The sequence below is a fragment of the Mustela erminea genome, chromosome 13 (genome assembly GCF_009829155.1).
Source record: "Mustela erminea isolate mMusErm1 chromosome 13, mMusErm1.Pri, whole genome shotgun sequence".
Classification (NCBI taxonomy): domain Eukaryota; kingdom Metazoa; phylum Chordata; class Mammalia; order Carnivora; family Mustelidae; genus Mustela; species Mustela erminea.
In genome coordinates, this window is record NC_045626.1 from 40,572,051 (window position 1) to 40,585,807 (window position 13,757).

General features: G+C 35.9%; 1 protein-coding gene across 4 annotated transcripts in view; it reads left to right on the forward strand.

Annotated features, from left to right (window-relative positions):
- The window catches only part of DSC2 (desmocollin 2), a 35,343-nt gene that overhangs the window by 2,255 nt on the left and 19,331 nt on the right, over window positions 1–13,757 (forward strand). For 2 of the 4 annotated variants that reach the window (XM_032310751.1, XM_032310754.1), the window contains exons 2-6: window positions 6,443–6,527; window positions 7,630–7,829; window positions 8,783–8,893; window positions 10,134–10,289; window positions 13,008–13,152. In XM_032310751.1, the coding sequence (XP_032166642.1) occupies window positions 6,443–6,527; window positions 7,630–7,829; window positions 8,783–8,893; window positions 10,134–10,289; window positions 13,008–13,152 (697 nt within the window). Of the gene's footprint in view, window positions 1–6,442; window positions 6,528–7,629; window positions 7,830–8,773; window positions 8,894–10,133; window positions 10,290–13,007; window positions 13,153–13,757 lie in introns of all 4 variants that reach the window. The other 2 variants (XM_032310750.1, XM_032310753.1) reach the window with 1 other exon arrangement.

Genomic DNA, 13,757 nt, shown 5'->3' on the forward strand with positions numbered 1-13,757 from the left:
AAAAGCTCTGGCGCTGGCTACACCCCACATCCTGCTCTGGCTGGAAGGCGTGGTGTGAGTCCTTCTAGTTGTTCTGGTGTCTGTGGGAATACCAGGGCAAAGTCCTGCCAGCCTCCGGTGGTTCTTATGCTTGTAGGCCTCAAGTGTGATGGATGTGTAAAGAGCGTTTGAGTAGAAGGTATTATTAAAGAGTGAATAATTCCTATTCACTGGGGGAACACCCTTTACATTTCCTCCTCTCCATGCACCCAATTAATCCTTCACCGTTCCACAAATCAGCTTCTCTCTGCTTCCTAATACAGCCTTACCTCACATGGGTCTTAACCACTTGAACTCTGGTTTCTACCTAAACACCTAACGAGGCTGCTCACTCTCTAAGGTCATAAGGGATCTCCGCTGCCGAATAGAAACCATTCCTTGCACAGTTCCACCTTGTAGCTTGTGCCTTTATTGAAATTCACTCCCCCTTTCTTTTCTTTTGACCTTCCTGTCCCTGACTACTCAGAATCAGACTCCCTATTCTAAGTCCTGTCCACGAAATATCATTACAGGTGCCTCCTTAAATGAAATTTATTTTGTTAGTTGGGATGTCTTCATTGAACAATACGTCTTTATATCTACCTAGTATGATGTGGGACACAGCAGTTATTATCTTCTCAAACAATGTTGCTTTTCTTCTCATAATATCCTGTAATTCAGTGACTGACACTACTATACACCTTGTTGCTCAGGTAGGATGTCTGGAAGCTGCTTGCTTTTCCTTCCTCACTGCTCCCCTCATTAAGAGAGTATCATTAAGTCCCATTAAATCTACATTCAGAAATATCTTATGGATATCTTTGCTTCTATCCGTCACCTCTGCTATTACTTTTTGCTATTACAGGGAATGTCATAGTGAATAAACTTGTGTATATATGGGATTTCATGTATGGGCAGATGTATGAATGAATAGAATAGATTACCAGAAGTAGGATTGCCAGATACAAGTATAAATGACTCTCTACTTTGGTAGATATTACTAGCTCCTTCACCCCTCCATAAAGGTTGTACATGACTAGATGGAAGGCTATTTTATAATGGATGGCACATCACATCATTGAGGATACATAGAGAGTATTATATATGTAATATATATTATACATAGTATACTAATATACTATACTAGTTATTATATTATATTGATATACTATAGGATTATAGTACAGTACTATACTATGTATAATATACTGTATTATATAGCATGTTATATTATACTGTATTATAATTTGTATATAGTATAAGACTACTTGATCTAGGCAGACATTTAGCAAAAGATAAGGTTGAACCAGTAACTCATGCAGAACACAGAGAAATCTAAACAGATGGAAGGTTTGTGTAACATATACCATATACTTAATAAAAGAAAACATGGAAAATTCCCATTTAAGTTTGGAGTCAAGAAGGGGTATCTATGGTTAACGTGGCTTAGATTTCAAAAGCCGTTTATTAATATTGAGAAAACAAATTATGTTAAATTATAACCATTAATATAAATATATTATAAATATTATAAACAATATAAATCAATTATATTAAGGCACACACACACTTGTCCATGGCAAAAACCCAAACCAAACAAAAATATTATAAGTAAGTCAAAGAGGTAATTGCAATTGGAAAAAAAAATCGCGGATCATATTTTTAAAAGGCTAATATATGAGTATATAAAGAGCTCTTATAAATCAAATAGTCCAACATGAACATTGATATGAAAAAGTCCCATAAAGTTATAAAAATGGCCCATAAAAATATTTCAGCCTCACTCATAATAAGAAAAGATGTAGTTAAACTTCAACAACATGTTCCTCCTTTGGCAAACATCCAAAAGTTTGACAACAGGCAGCATGGGCAAGAATGTGGTGAAATCGGAACTCCTATAAATTGTTAGTGAGTGTAACAAAGTTACATTTATGGACTGTATACAGTTACAACAAATGCAAACAGAAACTGTTTTACTTCCTTTTCAGTTTTTTTTTTTTTAAAGATTTTATTTATTTATTTGACAGAGAGAGATCACAAGTAGGCAGAGAGGCAGGCGGGGTGGGGGTGGGAAGCAGGCTCCCTGCTGAGCAGAGAGCCCCAGGCAGGCTTGATCCCAGGACCCTGAGACCATGACCTGAGCCGAAGGCAGCAGCTTAACCCACTGAGCCACCCAGGTGCCCCTCCTTTTCAGTTTTTTTTTTTTTTTTAAGATTTTATTTATTTATTTGACAGAGGGAGATCACAAGTAGGCAGAGAGGCAGGCAGAGAGAGAGAGGAGGAAGCAGGCTCCCCGCCGAGCAGAGAGCCCGACGTGGGGCTCGATCCCAGGACCCTGGGATCATGACCTGAGCCGAAGGCAGAGGCTTTAACCCACTGAGCCACCCAGGCGCCCCTCCTTTTCAGTTTTTATGCATCTAATATCTTTCTGCATATTCATATATAATACTGCAGTTATGAGTATAATTATGAGACTTCATGGATTTTTTAAATACCTGCTAGGTCTAATATCCTTTCATAGCTTTTCTTTTTCATAATTTTCCCATATATTCTTAGGTTTTTAATTTTGCCTTATGATCTTTTAAATTAGCTTGTGTAGTTCCAGAAAAGATGCTGTTAAGACTTTTATTGACATCATGAAATTTATAATTTAACTTAGTGGAAATTGATATATTTATGTTGATTTTCTTTTTCTATCCAAAATAATGATACATCTTTTTTCTTGTCTGAGTCTACCTTCCTGTCCTTCAGAAATGTTTTCAGATTTTTCTCAAGTAGGCTTCACATGTTTCTTGTTTTTTACTCCTGGCTTTTTAACTTTTTATTTCTCTTGAAAATGATTCTTTCTCTTTCATTATATTATTTGACTTGTATTTATGTGTATAAAGACTAATGATTTCTGTATTCTAATAGTTGTTCCTGCTCCCTTACTGAAATTCTTTATTGTTTTATAGTAATTTACTAGTTGATTTGTTTGAGTTTTCAATTAGTCCTATCAAATGCAAATAGAGATTCTTTTTTTACTTCTTCCTTTCCAGTCCATATGTCATCTAATATTTCTCTCTTGCCTAATATATTTTAATGTAAAGTTAACTATAAATGATGACCTTGGAAAGTCCATGTTATTTCTTAGTTTAGTGGGGCTGCTGCTAATGCTTTCCCATAGATGTTGTGATTATAACAAAATATAATATAAAAAAATCACATTACAGAAGTACTTATTAACTCCTGGGGGACTTTTTTTTTTTTTTTTAATCTAAGGTTTGTTATTGCATTTGGTCAAATGTCTTTCAGCATCTGTGGTAATGATTACACATGCCAGGCCTTCTTTAAACTAATCAGTGGCTCGAGGTTCCCAGACCAAGCAAATAAGGTGACAGATCCATTCAAGGACTGGTTTATCTCAGGCTCCCTCTACAGCAAAGGTTTTCCATTTGGGGGTCCCAGATTAATGTGTGCAGCTCTTCTCTTAGATCTTAGGCAGGCCTGTGCTTCGATTTCCTTCTCTTTTATTGAGGCCAAACAACCAGCGTCCAGTCTTCTTAGATCAGAAGTTGCACATGATCACTACTCCCTGTTTGAGTTTGATCCCCAATTTCTGCCTAGTAATTCTTTGCTAGATGGTTTAGGAGGGTTAACAACAACAACAACAACAAAAATCCATCATTTTTCGTTTTGGCATTTTTTCCCCCCGAATGATCTAGCTGCTATTGTTGGAAGTGAGAATCATTCTCCTGATCCATTCTCCACACTGCTCAGACCCCCCTTACTGTGATAGGAAGCTGCTTATGTCATGTATTCGCTTAAAGCAAATCTTTGGTTTCTTATTATCTTTAGAGAAAAAAAAGATCCACATACTTTGTTAACACTATTCATAATTTACCCCACACCTGCCTGTCTGAATCCATTTTCTTTTATTTCTTTTTTAAGATTTTATTTTTAAGTGATCTCTACACCCAAAGTGGGGCTCGAACTCACACGAGTTCAAAAGTCGCATGCTTTACCAAATGAGCCAGCCAGGCACCCCTGAATCCATTTAAATTTTGTCCCTCTTGTGCTATGAGTATCAGGATTTTAATATGTTCTCAGATCTGTGTCATCTCTGGGCTTCAGATATGCCGTTTCTGTATCTGGACCAGAGAAGCTCTGCCCCTCTTGACGTGGCTACAGTACAGCCGCTCTTGAGGTAACCTCACCTAGCTCTTACACCATGAAGCTAGCTCCCCCTGCTATCCTATCACTCTAGACCTCTCCAGCAGAGCATTTATCCTACTTTATTGAAATTACGACTATGTCTTATCCTTGAAGTGAATGTTTCATGAGGATCATTGTTACTGCTCTGTGTCTGGTACACAGTACACATTCAGTAAATATTAGTTAAATTCATGAATGAATGGATGTCCAGGATGCTGTTCTCTAAAGTCTTGAATTAATCCAGCCATTTTTCACTTCTCTGCTGTTTTCATCTTAGTCCAAGTCACCATCCTCCCCCCTTTCACATTTCTGCTGGAACCTCCCAACTGGTCTTCTTGCTTCTGCTCTTGCTTCTCTGTAGTCTGTTCTCATGTGGCCACCAGAATGAGTCTGTGTAAATGCTCACCACATTATGCTGCTCCACAGCTTTTAAACCTATGGTTGCTTCTCTTTGTACTCAGAATAAAATCTACACTCCTATTATGGCCTTTTAGACCATATGTGATATGCCCATGCCTGTCCCTTTAATATCACCTTGTATCACTTCACCTCACTGTGCTTTCCTACCATGACTCCCTTTTTGTTCCTCTAATACACCAGGTAAAATCCTCTTTCAGGGTCTTTGTTCTGGTTTTTCTTCCACCTGGAAGACTTCCCAGTTAGTGAACTGGTTTGCTTCCTCGTTTCATTCAGGCTTCTGGTCTTCCCTTTGTCACCTTTTCTCCCTGCTTTATTTTTCTTGAAACATATATTTCCTGGCTTTATATGATCTTTGTGCATTTATTTTTTTTTTTGTCTCATTATAAAGTAATCCCCATGAGTTCAAGGACTTTGCTTTGTTCACTGTTGAGCACTGCCTTGTACCTAGAATGCAACCAGTAAATGTTGGTTGGATGAAGAAGTAGATGCATGCTTTCAACCACCCTGAGTTGGACTTGTCACACATCTCGTTTTACTCCTGTTCTAAGATGATATGGCTAGTGAATGTTCTTCTCATCTTTTAATATCCAATCCAATAGTCTCTTCACCATGTCCACACCTAATTTCCAAGTGACATGTAATCACTGCCTTGCCTGATCCTCCGTATATAACTTAAATTGGATAATTAAATGTATATTGGAATGTGTAGTAGAAATAAAACATGTGTATTAGGAATGAAATTTTAATCCAAATTTTTGATTTTTTAAATTTGTGTTTATAGACTTCATAAATACAGTGTAAATGCTAGTCAGCTATCTTGCTTTTGGTCAAAAGCTTTTGCAAAACTGCAGAACTGTGAATCTTTCAGAAGTGTGCATTATACAGTTTTAGAACAGAATTAAATTTCACTGTGTTCAAATATATATTATATTGGAATTGGTTACCACAAATCACTAACGCATTTCAAAAATTTTAAGTGAAATATTTTGTAAAATGACCTCACTGGTCACCTATGAGAAGATGCGCCTTCAACATAAATTCGTATTTCAAAGTTATGTGCTTGTTTGTGTGGATCATGATAAATAATCTCTAAGTTGCTCCATGAAACGAGTTGATGCTTCTCTTTAAAGCATTGGGTTTTCATTTAATATATTATTGATTTGGTACTATGGTTCATAGGCAATTGACTATTAATTGAAGCTGTTTGCTGACTCTGTAAATTTGTTTTTGTTTTTCCTAGTCATATACCTGTGCTGCCTACCTAAGTTTTTAGTGCTCTCACATTGGTTCTCATTCAGTCCTCCAGAGACTCATTACATTAGTGAATTAATTTACTATTAACTCCTTTTTACAGAATAGGAAATAAAAGCTAAGGAATTCTTGGAGTTTACATGCTTTGTGAAGGAGGGAGCCTTCACTCTTGGCCTGTATTTTATCCTTCCTCATCAGATAATTTTGTTCTGATTTCTGCTGCAGTGTATTTTTTTTTAAGATTTTATTTATTTATTTGACAGACAGAGATCATAAGTAGGCAGAGAGGCAGGCAGAGAGAGAAAGGGAGGCAGGCCCCCTGCCGAGCAGAGAGCCCGATGCTGGGCTGGATCCCAGGACTCTGAGATCATGACTGGAGCCAAAGGCAGAGGCTTTAACCCACTGAGCCACCCAGGCACCCCTGCAGTGTATGTTTTTAAATTTTATTTTGCTAGTTGTATAAACAAATTTATAATTATACCAATTTCTAATTTATATAAACTATGTCTACATTAAAAAGATCTTTTTTTAATGTATAATTACTGATTTGATGTTTTAGATCTTAACATTTGCCTGTGACGCCTGCAAAAAAGTCATACTACATGTTCCCTCCCAACTAGATGCTGAGAAATTTGTTGGTAGAGGTAAGAAACTGCTAAAATGTAAAATAAGTCTTATTTGGTATGATCTTGTAAAATTAGTGTCATTTTTAAAAGAATAGCTGCATTGGAATTAATAGTTATAACTAATATATTATCATTTGTAATACATGTAATGTCATTCCATTAAAAAGAATATTGTCCTTTACTGAAAAACATGATTATATGAAGTATATAAAAAGGTTTAGTTTGAGTGATAAATAATTATTAATATTTCTGCTACATGGGGGTGAAGGTATATGTTATTACATACTTCTATGAAATTGAGAAGTAGTATTGAATCTATTTCTTGAGTTTAAAGGTAGTTGTTTTTGGATTTTAATCATAAAACATTTTGGCATTTTCCTGATATATAATTCCACAAATGCTTCTTATCAACTATTACTTATTATTTTTTTTTTTTTGAGAGAGAGAAAGAAAGAAAGAGGGAGAGAGAGTAGGGAAAAGGAGCAGAGGGAGAGGGAGAGAGAGAATCTAAGGCAGACTCCGCTCAGCATGGGGCCTGACACCAGGCTCAATCCTACAACCCTGAGATCATGACCTGAGCTGAAATCAAAGCACACTAAACCACCTGAGCCACTCAGACACCCCATGTCAATTAATTTTTCTCATATAACTCAAATGTGCAAGGAAAGAGCAGACCAATGAGAACCCAGAATATAATGACTCTAACAATAGATGCAAAAGGTTAAGAAATATTTTAATTTAATAACTGCTGATTAATGTTCTAGATTCTGTTTAAGTTTTCTCAGGTGTTGCTTTATAGGTAATTTCAGTTAATAAAGAATAACTTCTTTTGGTATTGGTTTACCTGTTCAAACACTGGAACTCACATGCTTTTATTTTAGGACAAATGTCTCTTTTTTAAAAAAAGAGTAAAGTAGGTATTAGAAGTGACGTATGTGTTTATGCACAATTTAATTAACCATGTAGTTTCATATATACTTTCCAAAAAATACGACATTTACAAGTATCAGTGTAATTTTAAGTTTTTGGCTCCCCACACCAACAAATGCATAGATTGCTGGTAGCGCTATATATTGTTTCATTTTACTTTACAAATGATTGCTATATGTATTTCCTACAGTTAACCTGAAGGAGTGCTTTCAATCTGCAAATCTAATTCATTCAAGTGATCCTGATTTCCAAATTTTAGAAGACGGTTCCATCTATGCAACAAATGCCATTCTTTTGTCATCTGAGGAGAGAAGTTTTACCATATTACTTTACAACACTGAGAACCATGAAGAAAGGAAGCTGCATGTTCTTTTACAGCATCAAACAAAGGTACACCAAACTATAAAGATGATGTATAGTGAGTTGTTTTCTGCAGGTGTAACATTACCAGGGAAGATGTGAAATCAGAGAGGATGTGGGATAGTTTAGCTTGATGAAGAATGGAAACCATCATGCAACATAACAGTGTTCAAATCGTGGAAAAAGGTCTAACCTCATCAGTTATTCTAGGTTGTCATTGCTTTTCATATGGGACAGGAACAGAGAACTTGGGCGGCTACAGCATGGGAACTTGAGATTGGATACAAAGAAGGATTTCTTAATCTTTCCTGTAGAATAGATTTCTAAAACAAATTTTGAAACTCTGCCTCTGGAGGTCTATATGTATCTTAGACAGCACAATTTGTAGTCTTAAAAAGTAGATGACTATTTTAGGTTGAGGTTCAGACCACATGCCTTACTTATGGGACTGTGACACCAAAGATCCAGATGATTTCTATTCAATCATAGGCCATTATTCCCTGCAGTAGCTTGAGAATTGTCACCATTTTTCTCTCCTCATTCTGACACAGATCTCTCTCTTGGTCCATGGCTCTTCTTAGCTGCTGGTGAGTGGAAGGTGCATATGCTAGATTTAGAGGGTCACTCACTTAATTTCTCTTCCTTGCATCTCTTGCCTCCCATGGTTTTGCATGGCAATATGGCAACAGTAATGTTGATTTTGTTTTTGTTTTTTAATTTTGCTTCTTGGCTTCCAGTTCCATCTCTCTTTCTTCCATGTTCATACCAAGTTATTTTCTCAAGAAGATTGATGTGATAATAGTTAGGACCGCTATTTCTTTGTTATCTTTTTGCAGTGTTGACATTTAGTTTGGTTTTCCACCATGGTCTTAAACCTTTCCAGTTAATCCTCATAAGAGGGAGGTCAGAATTTCAGTGTTTGTCAGTAAAGTAATCATTGACTTTATTATTTTTTTCCTGTGTTCTAAATTGAGGTATTAAAGAAGAGGCATTCTAAAGAAAAAGTTCTAAGACGTGCCAAGAGAAGATGGGCTCCTATTCCTTGTTCAATGCAGGAGAATTCCTTGGGTCCTTTCCCACTTTTTCTTCAACAGGTACAGTTTATTGTCCTTTCACTGTGGACTTTTATGGTTTCCATTTTTTTTTTTAAATTTGGACAATGAATATGCAGTTATATTAAAATCAGTTCTGTCCAAATACATGCATGAGTATATGTATTGTATGTTTGAATAAATGGGTATAAATACATATCTTTATGCCAGCATATACTTTTTTTGCAGTTTTAGTCATGCAAAATCCATATATGAAATTGTAAAACCCACCTAGCACTCTCAAACACATGGTTACTTAATGAATTTTCATATTAGCACGCATGTCACTCGGACATAGCCTAGAAACCCCAAACATCTTCTGTAATAGAAGAAATCACCGTGAAGGGCAAAAGACACAAACTTCCTTTCTATTGTTTATCCCCAAGTCCACTACTAAAATCATACTGGATCCTTTCTCTCTTTTTAACTTTTAGTAGCAACCTCAGCAAATCTTTCCTTCTTCCACTAGCCATTGCCATGACTATTCAGTCCTTGACTTGGGTTTCTTTTCTCTCAGTTCTTGAAATTTGAGAGAGAACTCTTCTTTATATCCCACCGACAAATTTAATACAGCTGAGAGAAGAGCATATAGAAGTTGGGAAAGACATTATTTGAAAATAATTGTGTGTCATCCTGACATATAGTCAAGATATTACTAAAAAGATCAAAACAATTTGGGAAAAAATTTCAAGTACCAGAATATCACACTTGCCAGGATATTATGTTATTCGTATTCTCACTCATTTCCACTCCCCCTTTCAGCTCAGCTTCAATAATAAAAAAGATGCTGACAAATAATAGAAACTAATTAAAGAAAGCATTTCCCATGGTTTTTGCCCTGTAGACAGTAACTTTAAACCTAGCAACTCAGATATTATGTATAATAAAAATTTAAGCTTAAAAACATTGATGAAAGCATAGTTTTTCATACTCAGAATACTTTGTTTTCTCAGACAGTTAAAGTCTTAAATGTTTGGTCCACATAGGTAACATTTAGCCTTTAAAGTATTTCTCAGTTATTCTGGAAAACTAAGACACTACTACATTGTTTTCCTCATGCCTTGCTCTTGAAATTTCTTAATCATTAGCCTTCCTTACTCTATTGCTGTTTTTTTATTCATACATGATAGTAAATTAAAGGGGTAATTGCTTATTACAACAAAATGGCAGTGTGATTGCATAAATATATAGAGATGAAAGTTATACTAAAATAAACATTTGTCTCTTAACATCTACTTTCTAGATTCAATCTGACACTGCACAAAACTACACTATATTCTATTCCATAAGAGGACCTGGGGTGGATCGAGAGCCTATGAATTTGTTTTATGTGGAGAGAGATACTGGGAACCTGTATTGTACTCGTCCTGTAGATCGTGAGGAGTATGAATCCTTTGAGGTAAAGTCTGAAGATTATGTATTGTATTAGTCATTGTTACGTTTGGCTGTTTCCTCTCCCATTCTCAATTCATTTATCTTTTTCTATTCTCTGAGCTTGTTGTCTGTGCTGTGGCTACATCTGATAGCACAGACCTGGAGCAAAAAGAGTTTTATAGAATAAAGAGCATTAGATTCTTAGATTGGTCATAGTATGATAGTTTAATTTTTTAAAAAAAGATTTCCTTTCTTTCTTTCTTTCTTTCTTTCGTATATTAGCACATCTGAGTGGGGAGAGAGGCAGAGGGGGAGAGAGAAGGAGAGAGAAAAAATGTCAAGCAGACTCTGTGCTGAGCACAGAGCCCCTAGAGGGCTTCATCTCAGGACCCTGACTGAGATCATGGTCCGAGCTAAAACCAAGAGTCTGACACTAACTGGTTGAACTACCCAGGTGTCCCTAGGATTGAATATTTAGGTTTGGAATTGCTATAAGAACGCCTTCTAAGTGCCTGTGATGTTTTGCTTTCTCTGAGAGCAGTTATGAGAAAAATTGGAATTGAAATTCACATTATGAAATTAAAAGAAATATATTGCATTCCATGCACAGTTTACATCTGTGCATTTGTTCTATTTCTGACTTACCTTTTTTTTAAAAGTAAAAAATTCTCATGAAGAGAATTATCTAACTTTAACTACCAATATGCATGAAATCCTAATTAGGAGAATATAAGATAATATTCTAGTTAACTGCATCTGGGAGTTTGGAGTCCTAAGAATTCAAAGTTATTGAAAATTCAGAGCATGGTATTTAAAATCCATGCTCTGGAAACTTCCAAACAAAACAAAATAGTAGAGAAACGGAAAGATATTCTAGGCTCATGGGTTGGAAGAACAAGTAACTGTTAGAATGCCCCTACTATGTGAAACAATCTATAGATTTAATGCAATCCTGAACAAAATACCAGCAGCATTTTTCACAGAACTATAACAAACAATCCAAAATTTGTATAGAACCACCAGAGACCCTAAATAGCCAAAACAGTATTGAAAAACAAACTTCCAGATGAAGTTACATTACAAAGGTGTACTAATTAGGGTGCTTGGCTGGCTCATTTGCTGAAAAATGTGACTCTTGATCTCAAGGTTGTAAGTTCAAACTGATATTGGGTGTAGAGATACTTAAAAAAAAATTTTTTTTTTTTCAAAAATAAAAAAAGGACACCTGGGTGGCTCAGTCAGTTAAGCATCTGCCTTGGTCTCAGGTCATGATCTCAAGGGCCTGGAATAAGCCTCACATCTGCATCCAGCTCCCTGCTCAGCAGGGAGTCTGCTTTTCCCTCTGCCCCTCCCCCTGCTAGGGCTCCCTCTCCCTCTCTCTCAAATAAATAAATAAATAAATAAATAAAATCTTTTTTAAAAAGATAAACAAAGTTGTACTAATCAAAACAGAATGGTACTCGCATAAAAATAGAGACCTATATTAATGGAATAGGATAGAAAACCCAGAAATAAACCCAGAATTGTATGGTCAATTAATCTTCACCAAAGGAGAAAAGAATATACATCAGGAAAAAGACAGTCTCTTCAACAAACGGTGTTGGAAAAACTGGTCAGCTATATGCAAAAGAATGAGAAAAATGAAACTGGAATACTTTCTTATACCATACCCAAAAATAAACTTGAAATGGATTAAGTGTAAGACCTGAAACCATAAAAAGCCTAGAAGAGAGCACAGGTAATAATTTCTCTGGTACCGGCCATAGCAACTTTTTTTCTAAATGTCTCCTGAGGCAAGGGCAATAAAAGCAAAAATAAACTATTGGGACTACATCAAAGTAAATAGCTTCTACACAGTGAAGAAAGCCATAAAATTAAAAGACAACCTACTGAATGGGAGAAGATATTTGCAAATGACTCCTCCAATAAAGTGTTATTATCGGAAATACATAAAGAACTTATAAATCTCAATACCCTAAAACCAAATAATCCACTTAAAAATGGGCAAAAGACATGAACGGATATTTCTCCAAAGAAGACATACAGATGGCCAACAGAAACACGAAAAGATAATGTCACTCATTACCAGGGAAATGCAAATCAAAACTACGACGAGATATCACCTTACACCTGTCAGAATGGCTAGAATCAAAATACAAGAAACAACAAATATTGTTGAGGATGTGAAGAAAATGAACCCTCTTGCATTGTTTTTCTGTTTTTCTATGAAAGGTTTTATTTTATATAATTATTTGAGAGAGAGAGAGACAGAGAGCATTGGTGGGGGGAGGGAGAGAGAGAAGTGGATTATCCGCTGAGTGGGGAGCTTGACGTGGGCGGGGCTCCCTGTTGTATGGAAGTAGTGAATCACTACAGTACACTGGAAACTAATATAACACTATGTTAACAATTGGGATTCAAATAAAAAACTTAATAAAACAAAACAAAACAACCCAAAAAATAATCTTCAAGTCTGTTTTGGGAAAATAATAGTAAAAGCTGTTACACTCATCCACAACAGGACAACTCTAAAATTATCTATGTTATTATATTAGATAAATGTAAAATCCTGTAGTACACCATGAGATTAACCACCTCCTGTGACATTAAGGTTATGTCGACATCCTCAAACATAACAAATGGTGCAACTCACACTGCAGTGCTGAACAGTTTCCAAATTAAAGCCAAAGAAAGTTGGAACCATATTTTAACTTTGCTTTTTTTCTTATTTGACTCTTCACAGCTAATTGCCTTTGCCACAACTCCAGATGGATATACTCCAGAGCTTCCCCTGCCCTTGTTAATCAGAATTGAGGATGAAAATGATAACTATCCAATTTTTACAGAAACAACTTACGTTTTTACAGTTTCTGAAAATTGCAGAGTTGGTGCGTACCTACCTTAACAATGTATGGCAGCTTAATGTTTTAATTCCTAAATTGAATTTCACTGTGGCCATTGGGAGGCAGCATATTCTGCCGACAAGAACAAGGAACTTGCCACTCAGGGTTGCTGTGGGTGGAATTTTGCTCTGCCTTTCACTAGCTGTGTGCTATAACCCTGGGCAAGTTTCCTAGTCTTGACAAACCTTAGTTTCCTTATCTGTAAAATGGGTTTTTGATATGCGAGATTGTTGTGAAGATTAAATGATGCATCATACCCTTGGAAAGCCAAGCCTAGTGCCTGAAAACTAGACAAATTACTCAGTTACTTCCTATGTGAAATAAAATAAATAATTTTACGAGAACACACTCTAAAAAGAAAAAGGTTTTGAGCAGTTGAAGTCTTAGTCTTAAGGAGATGTACTGATATTCCATACTGATTAAATGATTGACAGTACTCTGAGCATTATCATAAAGGTCACTGAGAGTAATACAAAGGTTTTCTCAATCTTATGTCAATGGACCCCATCCGCTGGAAGTCGGAATGCAGTTTTTGAGTCTTCCAGAAAGATCTAACTAAACCAAGAGTTTTGGACACATTCTTGACAATT